Source organism: Diceros bicornis, chromosome 28 (genome assembly GCF_020826845.1).
Source record: "Diceros bicornis minor isolate mBicDic1 chromosome 28, mDicBic1.mat.cur, whole genome shotgun sequence".
Lineage (NCBI taxonomy): Eukaryota > Metazoa > Chordata > Mammalia > Perissodactyla > Rhinocerotidae > Diceros > Diceros bicornis.
In genome coordinates this window covers 36,397,802-36,415,148 of record NC_080767.1, presented here as the reverse complement: position 1 = coordinate 36,415,148, position 17,347 = coordinate 36,397,802, and the positions used below count along the sequence as shown (strand labels likewise).

General features: G+C 45.2%; 1 protein-coding gene across 7 annotated transcripts in view; it reads right to left on the bottom strand.

Annotated features, from left to right (window-relative positions):
• The window catches only part of SPTAN1 (spectrin alpha, non-erythrocytic 1), a 62,466-nt gene that overhangs the window by 19,301 nt on the left and 25,818 nt on the right, over positions 1–17,347 (bottom strand). For 3 of the 7 annotated variants that reach the window (XM_058524197.1, XM_058524191.1, XM_058524193.1), the window contains exons 17-37: positions 16,961–17,204; positions 16,644–16,766; positions 15,973–16,190; positions 15,042–15,134; positions 14,573–14,707; positions 13,312–13,460; positions 12,153–12,212; positions 10,804–11,002; positions 8,731–8,835; positions 8,267–8,290; positions 7,673–7,708; positions 5,723–5,770; positions 4,803–4,894; positions 4,340–4,484; positions 4,059–4,240; positions 2,960–3,059; positions 2,600–2,797; positions 2,351–2,497; positions 1,476–1,579; positions 1,207–1,369; positions 807–821 (exon numbers count right to left, since the gene is read on the bottom strand). In XM_058524197.1, coding sequence (XP_058380180.1) covers positions 807–821; positions 1,207–1,369; positions 1,476–1,579; positions 2,351–2,497; positions 2,600–2,797; positions 2,960–3,059; positions 4,059–4,240; positions 4,340–4,484; positions 4,803–4,894; positions 5,723–5,770; positions 7,673–7,708; positions 8,267–8,290; positions 8,731–8,835; positions 10,804–11,002; positions 12,153–12,212; positions 13,312–13,460; positions 14,573–14,707; positions 15,042–15,134; positions 15,973–16,190; positions 16,644–16,766; positions 16,961–17,204 — 2,580 coding nt within the window. The remainder of the gene's footprint in view (positions 1–806; positions 822–1,206; positions 1,370–1,475; positions 1,580–2,350; positions 2,498–2,599; positions 2,798–2,959; positions 3,060–4,058; positions 4,241–4,339; positions 4,485–4,802; positions 4,895–5,722; positions 5,771–7,672; positions 7,709–8,266; positions 8,291–8,730; positions 8,836–10,803; positions 11,003–12,152; positions 12,213–13,311; positions 13,461–14,572; positions 14,708–15,041; positions 15,135–15,972; positions 16,191–16,643; positions 16,767–16,960; positions 17,205–17,347) is intronic. The other 4 variants (XM_058524192.1, XM_058524194.1, XM_058524195.1 and 1 more) reach the window with 4 other exon arrangements.

The window sequence follows — 17,347 nt, the reverse complement described above, 5'->3', positions numbered from 1 at the left end:
AAAAGATGGAGCCATATGGCTGGCGAGACGTGGCACTAACATAAAGTGTCCTTGTTACCAACATACTCTGACACCTGAGCCCAAGCACAGGAACAACAAGGGTCTCAAACACCTATAAATCCTGACAAAAGCCCAACTTCCACTCTTTTTCTGTTTCTTGTTCTGATCGCTCTTTGGTTCAAATCCCATCTATTTCTTCATTTCTTCCATCCATGTAAGCAACTTCTGAGCTACATTTTGACTGAAAAGTCCATTCCACTACCTGTGGGTAATGTCCACTTTTATCTTGACATCTCACCCCTGGTTCCTCTCAGATTTGAAAGCATATCATCTGCCTCTCTGTGGGTCTCTAGCGGTCCCTCTCCAGTGACCAGCACCTCTGGATGCCAGACTGTGTGTGCAACAAAACTCTCACACCCCACCAGTCTCCGTGCCTTAGGTCACCGAGAACCACGAGCCCACAGCAAGACGAGCCCACCAGAAAAAGCTGATCATTTCATTTATTAAAAGCACCACCTCTGGAAAGAAAGCAGTCAACTACTGCCCCCCAAATCAAACATTGTACAGAACTTGCCTAAGTGATAAACTGGGAAAGGGGGAGGGGAATGAAGGTTGCAGGCTAATTACAACAGAGAAAGCCACAGCCCACAGGGACACTTGAATGGAGTGTGATGGATGATTAGAACTGAAGAGGATGGATGAAGAGACACCAGTAGACCGTGTGACCACAATAACAAGACTATACAGAAGAACACAAACACTGGAGCTCATTTAACTAAACTCTTTAAAGAAAACAAAAAACTTACCAGCAGCTTGGAAAGCTACAAAAATAGATTAAAATAACAAGAGTTCAGTACACTGATGTGAATACACGTATCAGCTATTACACAGAAACTCATTTTGCTGTCACACTTCCCCTGGGAAGCTCAGCATTTGGGGACAGCACACAGAAGGGGCACTCTTCATTCTTCTTTTAGAGCAGACACGGTTTCAATAGAGACAAATGAGGATGGCAGCTTTAAGTGGCTCTGACAATTTAGTGGGACTTTTCCACTTAGCTTACTAAAATAATTTTCATTGGCTTCACCATGGGTACAAGTAAATTGTCTTACAGGTATATCCCCCTTCTTAAGATGCCTAATTTCACAAAATCTCCCCAATGTTACAGGCTACTTCAGAGATGAACAGCCGGTCCGGTCAGCTCACCTGGATGTTGGTGGGATCCTTATATGACTCATCACTTGCGGTCTGTAATTTTTCGCTGATCCAAGCCTCGATCTCATCCACGTCCCGGCTGAACTGCTGGAGGGTCTGTGATTCTCCCAGCTTTGACCTCTTCTCAATCATCTGGGCTTTTAGACGTCGCCACCTGAGAAAGTGAAACCGAGACCAAATGTGAACATCCCTCCGAGTTTGACAGGTCAGGGCTCTCCCACAAGGATACGTGAGATCTGTCAGCACCAGGGAACACTCACCTGTCCAAAACTTCATTGCGCCGGCTGGCAATGTCGCCTTTGGCGTAGTGGCCAGCAGCGATGAGCTGGTCAGCAAAGGACTGCAGAGCGGCGATCTTCTCCTCCTGTCGGCACACAAAGGCGTCAGGTCAAGGTGGGCAAGACAGCCCTGCCTTGCCTCGACCGCAAGTCTTAGAGAGAATGGTTATTTTGGGTGACTGAGAACTATGTCTGAGACCAAGAAGTTCTCAGAAGACTGAGCACTTCTGGGTGACAGGATCGGAATACACCGACACTTTAGAAGCAGAAGAGTAAAAAGCCAGAAGAAAGCTTGATTTCAATCATTACTAGAGTAGAGTTTAACTCAAGAAGATTCCAGGTCACGCTGGGGTGGGGCAGGGGCTAGAACACCAGTGGATGTCACACACACAATTAGGCTCAATTGGATCAGGTTGTCAGATTTTCAACAAAACGGTTTGTAAATTAAAGTTTTACATCTTTCTGATCTGTTCATGCTCATGTACTCCCTAACCTATCCACAAATTTGGTTTTCTTTCCTTTCACAATGCATTTTTTTCCCCTGTGGCATCCTCATCATTAAAATCTCAGAAATACGAGAATCTACATATAAACATAAAAAAATTACTTATGTACATATTCTTCCCAGACTGCACAGTATTACTAGAGATATAACGGTGACTGTGTTGCTTCTTTCATGGAGTCAATGTCAAGCATTTTAATTTAAGGAAGCTGCCAAAGCTCTCTGGTGAGTTAACCAAGTCAATAACTATTTTTTGCTCTAGTCACTAAGAAAAGGAAGGAGAATAAGCCAACAAAGACAGAAGATGTCAATCTGGAAAAATCCAGATTCAGACTCTTAGGTACAAAGGCCTCACCTGGACATTAATTGCTTTGTCAAAGTCCTCATGTTTTTTGATCAGAGCCTCCACGCTGTCCAGCGAGTCTCCTTTGTCTTCAGTATTTAAGAAGGCCTCCCGGGCAGCCATCCAGTTCTCAGCTTGCTCACAATCTCGATGAAACAGCTAAGGAAGGGGAGAGGCAAGTGAGAAGATGGAGCCTTTGGCAATGAAATACCTGGTCAGAAACCCTGTGACAAATGGGAATCTACTGTCCAGCACACGTACCTGCAGTTCAAGGCACTGATCCAGCATCATCCTGCGCTGAACCCAGGCATTCTCCAGATCTGCACGCTCCTGATCTAGAATACGCAGTTTCTCCTTGATCTCTGGGCTGGCATAGTGCCCATGAGCCAACAGCTGCTGCCCAAACTGCTCAAATGCCTGGAAAGTACCAGCCCTGGCATCAATTTCTGTCCGGTGTTCCTGCCAAGAGGAGAGAAGGGATTAGGTAACTGGCAGCAGATGCCCACACTAATATCAACCACTGACTCACAACAAAGGGGCGGGGATTGGGGGAGGGGATGAGTTCTTTCTGGCCCAGCAAAGCAACCATATTTCTGCTACTCAGCAGGCAGGTCTACCCACCTGGTGTCGTTCCAGCAAAGCTTCAGCTCCGGTGACATCCTTGGCTAGCTCATCTGAGGACACCAACCCCCGTATTCCATTGATCCAAGACATAAGGTCCCTGGAAACCAGACCCACAGAGGAATAGCTATTACGTTATCTGGCGAGCACGCTTTCTGCCCAGGAAAAGAAAGAACTACATAATTCTTGTCTCAGAAGGTTATTTGGGGTTAATCTCGTTAATCTACTGAATGAGGCTAGATCTCTGGGCAAAGTATTTCAAAGCCTCTTGTTGGTCTTGTTGAGATATTAAAAAAAAAAAAAAATCGAGAATTCCTTACAGGAGAAACAAATTAGGTTTATAACTAAGATCTCTTCACCCTACAGAATAACAGGTTCTATCAGAGACAATATCTGTAATCAAGTTTTTACAGCTTCAAATAAAAACACCTTTCTTGGGATTAAGGCTTAAAAGTCCTGGGCCTGGGCCGGCCCCGTGGCTTAGCGGTTAAGTGTGCGCTCTCCGCTGTTGGCGGCCCGGGTTCGGATCCCGGGCGCGCACCGACACACTGCTTCTCCGGCCATGCTGAGGCCGCGTCCCACCTACAGCAGCTAGAAGGATGTGCAACTATGACATACAACTATCTACTGGGGCTTTGGGGAGAAAAGGAGGAGGATTGGCAATAGATGTTAGCTCAGAGCCGGTCTTCCTCAGCAAAAAGAGGAGAATTACCATGGATGTTAGCTCAGGGCTGATCTTCCTCACAAAAAAAAAAAAAAAAAAAGAGAGAGAGACTAAGGTACATCTATATTAAGTGAAAAATAGGTCTAAGGAAGAAATATAATATTTGGCATTTATATATACGGCATTTGCCAAATATAAATATATAATATTTATAAATAAATGTTAATATAATAATAAATTATAAATAAATATATAAATTATATATTATAAATATATAATATATAAATGTATATTATATATAATAAATAAATTATAAATATATTTATATACAAATATATAAATATACATATATATATTTGGCAAACATTTTTCTAATGAAAATGACCATTAAAAACGTTCAATGCTCCAGAGCTGAGCGAATACTGAGCTCTTTACCGGAAATCACTGAGGAAGCGCTGCAGGTCGTGGGAGTCGCCCAGCTTGGCCTTGCGTTGGTCCGCACGCTTTCCCAGGCTGCTCCACGCCTGGTTTAACTCGGTGCACTTTTCCTGTAGGTCCTCTGCTGACTCAGGATGGGACTGGATCAGGCGCTCGGCTGTTTCCCCGAGGGAATTGACCTATGGGAAGAAAGTGGTGAGAAAGCAAAACCTAAGGGAGCAGAGACAGAACATGAGACTTGGACAAAAATGTAGGAAGATGACTCTGTGTCCTCCCACCTTGTCGCCGAGAGCTGCAAGGTCCCTCTCAAAGCCCTCGTGCTTGCGCTGCAGGGCTTGGACACTGGCCAGATCGTGGCCATAATTGTCTGTGTTGAGAGCCTGATTCTTCTCTTCAATCCACTCTTTGGTTTCATCAGCATCTCTATAGGTGAGACACACATTCAAGTTAGTAAATGCTGAGTATAGCTGCCTTGATTACAGGACAAACACAGGAAAAGTTTATCTGCCTGGCATTTGTGCATTTGTCAGAGGCTACCACTAACGGCAAAAAAACACACAGTCACTCAGCAGTATTTACTAAGCATCCACTCTGTGTCAGATACGGTCCCAGGCGCCAAAGCACAAACACCAACAGGATCCAGCTGTTACTCTGAGAGCTTAGTTAGCAAGTTTAGGGGCTGCTGATGTATACCCAACAGTCGCCTGCTTCTCCCTCTTCCAGTCCTGTGCTGCCCCTCACCTGTGGAACCTCTGCACTTCATGGGCGCTGCCCAGGAGCTGGCTCCGCTCCTCGGCCAGCTGCTGCAGGGCCCGCCAACGCTCATTCAGCTCCTGCAGGAGGACAGCCAAGTGTCAGCTCTGCGGCAGCCCCTCTTCTGTCAGACCCACACCGGACTCTGGGAAATGGGCCAAAGAACCAGAGGACTAGTGGCTCCACTTCAAAGGAAAGGGTGGGGCATAGATAATTTCCTCTTTCCAACCTCCCTAGTTGAACACATTAGTATAAAACTACAGCAAAAGTCCAGAAAGTCAGAAGCTCGCCAAGCGAGTTATATCTATCTGAGAGCGTGAACACTCCACCAACACCTGACCTGGAATCACCTTCAAAGTAACAGGAGAGGTGCAGCGTCAACTTCTCCTCACTCTCAACTCCTAGCCTGGTGCCTGCCATTAGCAACTGCTTCACAGATAACTGCTGAGTGGCTAAGTCCCAGAGTCTACTGCCTGCAAACATGGAGCATGGCTGCATCACCAGGGCGAGCAGCAGGCCAGACAAGCACAGGAGGGCTGCCAGACCTTGTACTGGAGGAGACAAACCACCCTGGGGTCCAGAAAGAGGCCAAAGGTCTCCTGTGAGGAGGCAAGAAAGGCATTCATTGCCTTCTGGACAGTACACTCCTTGCAGCTCTCGGCTGTACTAAAATCTAAGGGAAAACTAACTCGACTGCTGAGACCTGGCGAGTTCTTCACTGGGAAAGCCAACTAAGTCACCTGCTGTGTGAGGAGAGCTGATGTTTGCCAAGGATACACTTGGACCCGGGACAGTAACAAGTCCTACACTCACACAACTCACTAGGACAAGAGCTCCGCTGAAGACAGGAGAAGGACCGCAGCGAACGAAACCAGGGGGAGACAGGGGAGCTGGCCACGGTTTCTTACCTTGATGGAATTAAAGGTGGCCACGGTGTGAACCATCAGGCGAGCGGACTACGTAGGGGAGGAAAGCAGAAGAGCAAAACCAATCAAGTATCTGCCAATCATGGACAGAAATCTGAGATGCAAGTGCCATTAATTAGGTCTCAATTGTCAACCAAAATTATCTTAAAGGGATAGCGTCAGAATTCTGAGCAGAGGCACTAACAGAAGTATCAACCACTAGAAAGTCATGAAGAAACCCAAATGCACAATCAGGCCCAACTCAACGATTAATTTTACTCAATGAAGAGTGCAAAGAGAGTGGTGAAAACCACAATTAAAACAGCCGGATGAACAGCAAAAAACAGCCCAAAGACTAATGATTAGTGTCTTTTCTAGTCCGTACTATGGGAGAACAGTCCAGAAAACATATTCAATTTAACATATGCTGGCAGCTGAGACTTTATTTAAACAGTCAAATACACAAATAATTTCATTTCTAAGGATGGTTATTGGGCTGCTGTTCTTTTTCACAGCGTCCCTGAGCTAAGGGCAACAGCCTTACCAGACGAAAGAGAAAATAAAGTGAATTAGTTCTTCTCATCAACGTAGTTACTTCTTTTAAAAATGAAATTTCCCCTGGGACCTCAGAGCCCACCTAGTTTTATGTGAAAGAAACTCCACTTGGCATGCACTATGAGGCCCATAATCTTCAATATGAGAGAAAAGGCGGGGCCCAGCTTGGATGCAGGGCAGTCAGGCTCATTGGATGTTCCCATGATAGGGCCAGGTGACATTTTCACCCAGTGTGGGTGTGTACAGGCTTCAGAAGGTAGACACTCGAAGTCACCAATCCTTTTCAGAAATAGGAGGTATTGGTGTTTATAAAGCCACCTGAAATACATTTCTGAAAGAATACTTATGTTACCAGAAAAACTCTGTTAGGAGGTCACAAAGGTAAGGCTGTTGCCAATTCATGTCATCAATGATCAACTTTTGCTATGTAAGAAAAACTAAGATTGAGAAAAGAGGAGAAAGCTGAATCAAAGGAAAAATGCACCCCTCCCCCCAATTTGGAATCTACTGAATGAGCAGAAGAGTCAGAGCCTGGAGGGATAGGAGGCCAAAGAAACAGACCCCTCTCAGCCTAGGTCCTCACATCAGATCGGACTCGATGACTGAGGGGAGAGAAGTACCAATGCAGGAGGGCTGGTGGTGGGAGGTCTACTGTCTTTAGGTTTTCACGCCTTCTTCGTATCTCAGGAGGGTTCACTTTTCTAAAGTAGAAATCTGCTCTAACTTGCCTATAACTCAAGTGGCGTGTTCCTGAAGAGCTGGGTCAGGAGGAAAGATGCTAGACTTGGGACTTAGGCAACTAGTTCCATAATCATAGCTATCAACACTTCACATGCAACAGCTTCTCCTCTCTACTCCTGGTCAGTTATGCACCCCCGGTCAAGCACCGCCCCTGGATTTGTCTCAAATAACATCTACTTCAGTTGGTCAACATCTCTTGGTCCTCCCTTTACAGGATTTGGGATCCTTCCACGAAGCCTTTCTTAGGTCACAGGAGAAAGTCGCTAGGCAGATCACAAATGGAAAGTTTACTCTCCTTTCCATTCTTGGTCGTTTTCTTATTTACGTTGTGTCCTTTTGGACTGCAGTCCTACTGGCAGGACCACGCCTGATGATGCAGTGCTATCCCTGTGAAGTATATTTTGGCAGCAAGGTGGGTAATAAATGAGATCTAACTGAACTCGTACTGAGCATTTGCACGGGGAATACATTTCCAGACATAAATTTAAAGACTATGATGCCAGAGTCAGAAAGACACCAGCCCACACAGAAGTCCAGAAATGACGACAGGCTCAAGACAAGCCCAAATACTCAGAAACAGGCACATCAGAAAAGGACATAAAATAGTTTTGTTCCTGAAAAATCCTTGGAAACAATAATGTGCAAAGGTGTTCTTACCTTCCACGGGGAGGCCGCCTTGGAATCACCTTCATCCTGTTCCAACAAGAAGAGGGAGTTTAGTTAGGCAGCCATGCAACCGAACACAAGACAATGCAGCTCCTGATCCTGCCTGTAAATGGCAGGAAGTGCACAGAGAAATTAACCAGAATAGCATTTCCCCTCCGTTATTTAGAGCCTAACGTTGCCTGGTAGCAAACTGCAAGGCCGCTTGAGGAAAACGAAGCAAACAAATAGGAGAGAAGAATGCTAATTTTTTATGCAGTAGAAGTAGAATAAGGAAATTTCATAAGAAAACTACCAACTTTTCTTCATGTCATACTCAAAGAATTCTTTGAAAAGGGGTAATCAGCAAACCAAAATGATAGCTGAGGAATAAGTTTAAGAAAACTAGAGAAAAATTTCTTTGGTCTTTTGGAGAATGTCAAATAGAAACCAATTCAATCTTTGCCATTTCTTTTCCACAGATTTTTACACATAAAAGGCATCTCTGAAGCTCAGGAACAGAAATCCTTAAGAGGCTCTTGACTTTATGTTCTTCCCAAGATCTAATCCTTCTTACGTTCAAGTCCCACTGGAGCATCTGGGACTTACCCTGGGCATCGCGCCACCCAGCTCCTACAAGGAGAGAGGGAGCCAGTTTATTATCAGAGGAAATACACACCTCTCAGTCTACTCATTACTGTCATACCTGGAGACACAGGAGAGAACTACAAAAAGACAGCCCAGTTGGCCAGAGGAACTTCTTAAAGTCTCCTAGAGAGACTGAGTATTTATATGTAAACCCTTTTATTACAGAATCACTGGTTTATGATTAGCTAAGGGCTATACAAGCATTAAACAACTTTCCCAATACTCAGTGGGCACACAAGACAGGAGCTGTTTTCCCTGCTGCTGAAGGTGAGCAAAATGGCTTAGGTCACACAGAGGACCTGGTCTACACTCTGGCCACAACTCAGTGCTAGGGGACACTGCTCGTTGGGATATGAAGAACACAGCAAGGAACCAAATGGCTTCCTTATGGCAACAGAGCCTCAATGTAAGATCCAGATGCCCACCTGCTGCTGTACTGCCTGCACCTCCTCTGCCATCAGACCTTCAGACTCCAGGTCTTCAGCCACCTTGTTAATGTCCTTTAGCCGTGACTCATTGGCCTTCAGATCCTTGAAAGCAAAAGCCATAATTAAAACCCACAAGCATAGTTCAAAGGAGAAGGAGGCCACCAGATATTCATAAACTACGGTTTGAATCTATAAATTTCTGTTCAATAGGGAGCCTATAAATTGGTTTTTCTATTCCTTGACAGTAACCTAAATCAGGAAATTCTGATTGTCACTATGAAGAAGTAAGAAAATAACAGGGAACTAGAAACATTCTGTCTCAGATTTACTTAATTAACTATAGTTAGTGAACCATTATTCTGTTTGAATAGAGATTTTTTTTTTTCGTGAGGAAGATCAGCCCTGAGCTAACATCCGTGCTAATCCTCCTCTTTTTTTATGCTGAGGAAGACCGGCTCTGAGCTAATATCTATTGCCAATCCTCCTCCTTTTTTTCCCCCAAAGCCCCAGTAGATAGTTGTATGTCATAGCCGCACATCCTTCTAGTTGTTGTATGTGGGACGCAGCCTCAGCATGGCCGGAGAAGCGGTGCGTCGGTGCGCGCCCAGGATCCAAACCCGGGCCGCCAGTAGCGGAGCGTGAGCACTTAACCGCTAAGCCACGGGGCCGGCCCGAGATTTGTTTTTTTAACCTTTCTTTGGAGGAGAGGACATGTTTGTTTGTTTGTTTATTTATTGATGAGGAAGACTGGCCCTGGGCTAACATCCATGCCCTTCTTCCTCCACTTTATATGGGATGCTGCCACAGCACGGCTTGCCAAGCGGTGCGTCAGAGCGTGCCTGGGATCCGAACAGGCAAACCCTGGGCCGCTGCAGCGGAGCGCGCGCACTTAACTGCTTGCGCCACTGGGCCGGCCCGACATGTTTTTAAAATGTGATGAGGGCTAGCCCCGTGTCTTAGCGGTTAAGTGTGCGCGCTCTGCTGCTGGCGGCCTGGGTTCAGATCCCGGGCGCGCACCGACGCACCGCTTCTCCGGCCATGCTGAAGTCGTGTCCCACATACAGCAACGAGAAGGATGTGCAGCTATGACATACAACTATCTACTGGGGCTTTGGGGGGAAAAAAAATAAATAAATAAAATCTTTAAAATGTGATGAAATTTCAATGCCAGCCACCATGGGAGAAAAAGCCCCTCACCCATTCCAACTGGTTATAGGAATACATTTTTTGTTTGTTTTTGTTTTTTTTTGGCAAGGAAGACTGGCCCTGAGCTAACATCCATGCCCATCTTCCTCCACTTTATGTGGGATGCCGCCACAGCATGGTCTGACAAGCGGTGTGTTGGTGCACGCGTCAGGATCCGAACCTGGGCTGCGAGCAGGAGAGCACGCACTTAACCGCTACACCATGGGGCCAGCCCCTATAGGAATACTTTTAAACTGAGGGATGGATAAACAAAATGCTGTACATGCATACAACGGAGTATTATTCAACCATCAATGTAATGGTAATACAGGCCACAACAAGAACAAACCTTGAAAACATGTTCAGTGAAAGAAGTCATCATAAAAAAATCACATAATATGATTCTATTCATATGAAATGTCCATAATACACACATTCAGAGACAAAAAGCAGATTAATGGCTGCCAGGGGCTGGAGTGGGGGGGTGGGGGACTGACTGTTCAATGTATGTGGCCTCCTTTTGAAGTGATAAAAATGTTTTATAACGAGATAGAGGTGATGGTTGGACAACACCGTGAACGTACTAGATGCTTCTGAATTGTGCACTTTAAAATAGTTAACCGTATGTGAATTCTACCTCAGTGAAAAAAATACTTTTACATTTTAGGTTTAAAAAAGATCTTAAAACAACATGTAGAGAAAACCGTGTGTATTTCCTCAAAACTAAATTGATCCAAGAAAAGTTCTGATTCGAGTCATTTAAAAATAGCTACACAGTTGGTGGAATATAATCTATGTAATTTTCATTCTAGCAATCCGTGGTCAAAAATCAAGAGAATCAGGTCTTTAAACAATTTTTCAGCTCAGCTGCCAGACTTCCCATACCTTCTGGAAGTCATCAAACTTCTTCTGTAGCACTTCAACCTGCTCCAAGTCTGCGCCGACCTCCTCACTCGTCAGAGCAGCTTCCTTCTCACTGATCCACTGCTGTAGTTCATTCGCTTCCCGGAACAGCATAAACTTTTTGCAGCTCTTCTCCAACATGCCTTTGCGCTTCTCACCCAGCTCCAGCAGAGAATGGTATCTGATGCAATTCAAGAGGGTGACAAGAAGGGGCAAGGAAGGCAGTTAGCTTCCTACAGAGGCTAACAGAAAGGCAAACCACCAGGTGTCTCCAAGATGCGGATCCAAGGCCATGAGTTTGTAATGAAGGTGCCCTGGTAACAAAGTATCAGAACACGGATGAAGATCCCAAGTACCCACACCACAGCCTCAGGGATGAGCATGGACTGTGTCGTTCACAACTGGGTGGCTAGAACAGCCAGGCACCCTCATCCCCGGGCCAATTTTGCATTTATAACATCACAACCACAAATGACTGAAACCAAGCATTTAGCACAATAACACAGGGTTCATGCGACTACAGCTGAGAGATGAGATGAAGTTGCTGGGTATAATGTATACAGAGAGTTTTTTCTCCTCTCTTATAATTCTCTGAGCAGCCCCCAGGTGGGGGGGGGAGGTACACTGAGCTTTAAAACAGCCTCATATAGAATGTCGGTATCTCTGGAACAGCAGAAATTTCTGCTGTTTCTAAAACAAAATATTTATTTCTCAGAAAGTTTTGGCAACTTCAGAAGGAAAATCACGTAGAGTACAGAGTATCTGTACTATTTCGTCAGCTGAAGGTTTCTTAAGAAGAATCAAAGAATATTCTAACCCTTGGGAACTAGTATGCAAAAGGCTGAACTCCTACTATCTTTGGAGACATGGAAAATGACAAACAATAAAAAAGTGTTAAAAGTTGAAAAAAAAAATATCTAGAATCACCATAAAATCTAAGCTTCCCAAAGTGAAACAAGAGAGGAACAAGTTACCAAGAATCAGAGCACTTTAAAGAGGGGCATTTACTTTCCTTCCCTCTGAGGAACACTATATAGTTGGCCTTCAGGTTTGCTGCTGACAGCAGCTGGTCCATCACAAAAGCCAACAGGGAACCAACACCACTCTGAACACACAGCTGCACATGGAAGCAGCCTACGAGGTAAGCAGCCATCAACTGACACAGCTTCACCAAAACCTCTTCCCTGTGAGCAAAAGCTGCTGCATGGAAAGGCAGTCCCTCCCACCACCTCATCTTCGGGATGAACAAGCGCCTTTGAGAGAAGCAGCAGAGGGAGAATGGACAGGTGTAGCCATGGACACGGTGCTCAGCGAGGCTTCCGCCTACTCACAGTTCTTGCACCTGCTGCATACGCAGAGACACACTGCCGGCCTCCTTAGTTACGCGCGTCCTGCACAGAAGGGGGCACAGCAAAAGCATGCACGAATTAGTGGGATTAATCCACGGAAATGAAAAGTGGCAGCTCCGACTGGTGCCATGACGGGGGATGCCAAAAGTGGGGAAAATTAAGGGGTCATTCAAAAGCTCTCAGAAGGAGGCCAGGCCATGAAGGAAATCACAGTGGAGAGAGAATGGGAAAATTAGAGGCTTAGTTCACCTTCATTTCCCTGATGAGTCTGTTATGCTTAAGGCAGTAAATTTTCCTGTGCTGGAAACACTGGTAACTTCACAGAGCCAGGCCAGGCAACAGAATGACCGCTCTGGGAAAAAACTTCACTGAGAGTTAACATACATCTTTAGTCAGATATCTCGTCCATTTATTTGCTCTCATATTTATGACCAGGCCAAAACCTCTCATTCTTATCTCAACAGTAACAGTAAAAGTCCGCAAGTATTTGTAAATACATAAAGTATATCTGTCCATAGATTATTTGTAAACAACTCCGATCTTTTCAGGGATCACCAGGGTCATGAAAGTTCTATTATTCTAAACTCTAGTGAGAACGCATTTTCTGGACATTTCCCAAGTGTCCAAAGCTTTTGATTTCATTAGCAGAGTGAGAGGGTCGTAGGTCAATGTGGGGGCTTAGCTATAGGAAAGAGAACAGAGCCACGTAAAAAAAATAAACTCCCTTCTCAGAACACAAAGCCATGGCTGAGAGAGAAGCTCTCTCGACAGCCTTTTAAAAGGGGCAGAGCTGTAAGAGGGTGAACATCTACAAATGCAATTTCAGAAAGCATCTCCTGAACAGAGGACAAAGGTTAAGATGGCGATAATTGAAAAATGCTGTTTAGGAAAAGAAACGCATAAATGTGGGCAGAAAAACAAAGGAAAATAAAAGTATCAGGGCGGGATTTTAGGTTCAGAGTTTTGTGAGGTAAAAGTGACTTGGGGAAAGCAGGAAGAGTATGTCCTTGAGTGCCGATGGCACCAGAAGAACATTTGCTCAGGAAGCCTCAGGACACGCTGCCTAAACCTCAGCCCACGTGTGAGCAGATTAAGTCCCATGTGACGCCTAGACCTCTGTGATCGACCGCATCGCCCTTACTGATTGTCAATCTGCTCCTGCCGCAAAGCTATGCTGCCTTGCTCCTCGAGGAGGTTCTCCCGGGAGGCTGACTGGGCGGGGTCCAATTTCTTCACGTATGCAGCTGGCACAAAACCCTGACGATCATTCACTTCCACTTTCCACCAGTCCTAAGAAAAAAAAAGGGAGAGAATTGAAAGCAAATTCCTTCTCTGAGATAGGGAGAAACCAAGGGGGCATGTGTGTGTGCATGCACACTTGTGCGTGTGTAACAGCGTCAAAGTCACCTTGCACAAGGACTGAAATTTTGGTCCCTTCCTGACCTGCCAAGCATGAAGAGGGTCACGAGCAAGCAGCAATGACAGCCAACACGAAGGACATCTTTCTCTTTGCTTACACATTCTACAACTGTGCTGTCTAATACTGCAGTCACTAGCCACATGCGGCTATTTAAATTTAAATAAATTAGAATTAAACTTAAAAACTCAGTTGCACTAGTCACATTTCAAGTGCTTAATAATCACATGCGGCTAGTAGCTACTGTAGGGCCAGCACAGATATATAAATATTTTCCACCATCACAGAAAGTTCTACGGACAATGCTGCTCTTCAGTAAACCAGAGTCAGACCAGATGGTTGGTTTAGGTTTAAATTAGTCAACAGAAAATACAAATCCAAGGTTTTCTCAAACTTTCACGACTAGGGTAAACTGGGGGTGTGGAAGTAAAGAGGTTCTTAAAACCTGTGGCTGAGGACACTTCTTCAGCCTTAACAAAGATGGGAAGCAATACCCTTCGAGATTAGTCAGATAATATGTGGAGTATCATGCACCTCAGTTCAAGGCCACTGTCAAACCAGGATGTTAAGGAAGAAAGGCTGATGAACCGGGCGCCTTTAACTTTGAGAAGACAGAGCCCATGGGGTGACGTCACAGCTGTCTCCAACTATCTGCTGTAGACGCGTTCTCCAGATTAACAACCATATAGAGAAGTAGACTCTGGCTCAAAAGAGAAAGAATTCCACTTGGAGGTGTTCAACAGTGAAAAAAAGCTATCCTAAAGAATGTGAGTCACTATACTCCTTGCAGATATTCAAGAAGATAGACTGACTACCTTCTTGATCACATGCAATATAGGATAAGCAGGAGATTGACTAGGAAACTGGAATATCTCTTCAAATTCCAAACCAGCCTCATTTCTGAGACACAACCACCCAAAGACACCCAACTGAGCAAAACTGGCAGTGCTGATGGAAACAAACACGCAACCACTTTATGCCTTGCCTTGTTGGTACTGTTGAGTAAGGTGAGAATGTCTCCTTTTTTCATGGTGACCTCTCGAGGACTCTTCTCCTGATAGTCATAGAGAGCCAAGACTAGCTCCTTCCCAGTCTCATCATCCATGGGGGCCACTTGTTGCTAAAAATCCAAGGGAAGGGCAAACACAGTTCAAGGATGTCCACGGTGTGTCATCTAAGCACATTGCAGAGTCCCACTTCAACAGCTGTACCAAATACCAAATTTATCAAATCTCCAAAGCTACCAATATAATCTGATTCAAGAATGTTAGTTGTTTGGTATCTTTAAAAAAATTCATTTTAAACTGTCTATAAACCTTCACGTAGTAAGACAACAGTAAGGTCGCAAGAACATTGCCTACGACCACAACACCTGCTGGCAGTGTCTGGGTCCTTCCTCTTTCCCTGCCTTCCCCTTAGTAACTCGTAACTGCTGAAGCTAAAGCCAAGCTTACCCGACATGACTGTGCTTGCTCTCGCAGAGCCTGAATGCTGCTGCCATAGGCGCTGAGATCCGACATCAAAGCTTCGTGTTTCTTCAGTAGAGCCTGAAACCAAAATCACACATGGTGACCCTGTGCGCGGAGCCAGAGCTACCCGTCCCCACGGCCTCACCAACATGCCATGTGCCCTCTGAAGTCTTGTTTAGTTACAAGACGATCTGATCACTTCCCACTCTACATTTTCTCTCCCTCTTCTTGATAAATTTTTAATTTGGAGGAAATATTAATTGTGACTTACAGTATTATCTTTGCACCTTGCCTTTATATACTCAACTATGCAATACTTTAAATACACAGAGACATAAGGAACAATATCACACGTATTGGTGAATCCACCACCCATCTTAAGAAAAACATCACCAATAAATCAAAGCTGGCCGTATCTACTGCCCTCCTTGAGGATATTCTCTTCCCTCTCCACATTTAGCACTTCATCATTTTTGACTACTACCATTTTCGAAGCTTTTCAGTCCTCCCATCTTTGGGAGAATCATAAACAGCCCATGACAATATTCAACTCATCCTGGTTTTTGTGAAGACTGGCAAGAAAAGAGGTAGGTAAAGGGACTACACCTAGACCTTTACGAATAAAATTTCAGAGTTTCAGTCAAAAAACAGATAACCAGCGAAAAAATGTGTTTCTGTAAGCACGTACACACGCATATGATGGAGAGAAAAGACAAACAAGAATGGCAGAACGTCAACAGTTGAAGGTAGGTGAGAGGTAGTTTGTCTCCTCTTGGCATGACAGAATTTCCATAATAAAAAGTAAAAAACAGATTCTAAAACACCTTAAAAAAAGTCATGCTGCTGCACCTTCCAGACCCATTCATTTTCCTAACTGGTTCCCCAGCAAGCGCAATGCACCCCAAGCTTGGGTCACCTCAGCGGAATCCTCGTCCTTCCCGTAGTCGGTGCTCCCCACGATGGGCTCCTTCTCCCGCATCCAGGACTCGGCTTCGTTGGCGTCGGCAAAGTACTGCTGGGCCTGCAGCGAGTCCTCCAAGTCCTGCCGCCGCTGTGACGCCTTGGATTTCAGCGACTCCCACTTCTGGTTCAGTTCACTGAGCTTGGCCTTCACGTCCTCTGCAGCAAAATGGCCTGGAAGACGGGCAGGGGGAAGGGAGGACAAGGAAAAGTACGGTGACATGTTGCAGAAGGACAGGAAAAGGGGCACTTTGGTCACTACATTTTAGCGAGCTAGCCCCCTTCATAATTCCAAGTTTTATGAGAGGCTCGGGTTCCAGCTCTTTAAAAGATTTGGTTGTTTTTTGCCTCAAGCCATGACCTCTATTTAGATTCTAAAAAGCAGATATCCCAAGTTGGCATTAGTGATGCTATCATAAAGAAATAATAAAAATAATAGCATCTCATAGTTCTCAGTCACTGAGACTCACAATGGGCCAGGCTCAGGTCTAGTCAAGGTCACTTAAGAGAGAATGGGGACAGTATTCAACCCCAGAGCCCAGTCTGCCTCAAGTCCATGGACTCAACCACAGGAGGGAGAGACAAAGAGCAAAAGCAAAGCCACTTTCACAGATGACAATTCCTCACCTTCCTCCACCATAGCATGCCCCTTCTGGGTGACTGCTTTGATGCGGGGTTCATGTCCAGCAATTTCTGCTTGTAGGGCTTGGTGTTTCTTTAGCAGATTCTGAACTCCAATCAAATCTTTGCCTGAAAGCAGAAACCATTCCCTAGTCATCCAAGGCATCAAGAGGCAAGTCAGCACTCACCGTCACTCTCAGCTTCCACCATGGATCCAGTTTAATTTCAAACTTGACCATGCTCGTTCTGACGAGTGTCCCCTTCGTGCTATAAGGGCAGAGCCCTTTCTCAGCTTGACTCCTATCTGACGGAGGCAGACTGACCTCTGTTGGTGGATGCAGCAATGGGTTCTTTCTCTCGAATCCACGTCTCCTCATCCTCAACATCGCGGAAGAGCTGCTGCAAGCGCAGCGAATCAGCCAGCTTCTGCTTTCGGGCAATCATGGGTTCCTTGAGAGCCTCATAGCGAGCCACGAGGGCTTCCTGCTTCTTTTTGATGTTCTCAGCATCAAAGTGGCCAGCATCCTGGAACTGGCGGGCCTGAATTGTGATGCCATCAATTCGATCCTGGAAATGGGAAAGGACAGAGTCTTGCAAGTTTGGATCGGTGTTGGGCAACTACGTTCTTGACATTTCTAGGCTGACTTGATTACTTCAGGTGTGGTTTGATCATATACGAAGAAAAACTGACACAGTTCTTTTCCCAGCCC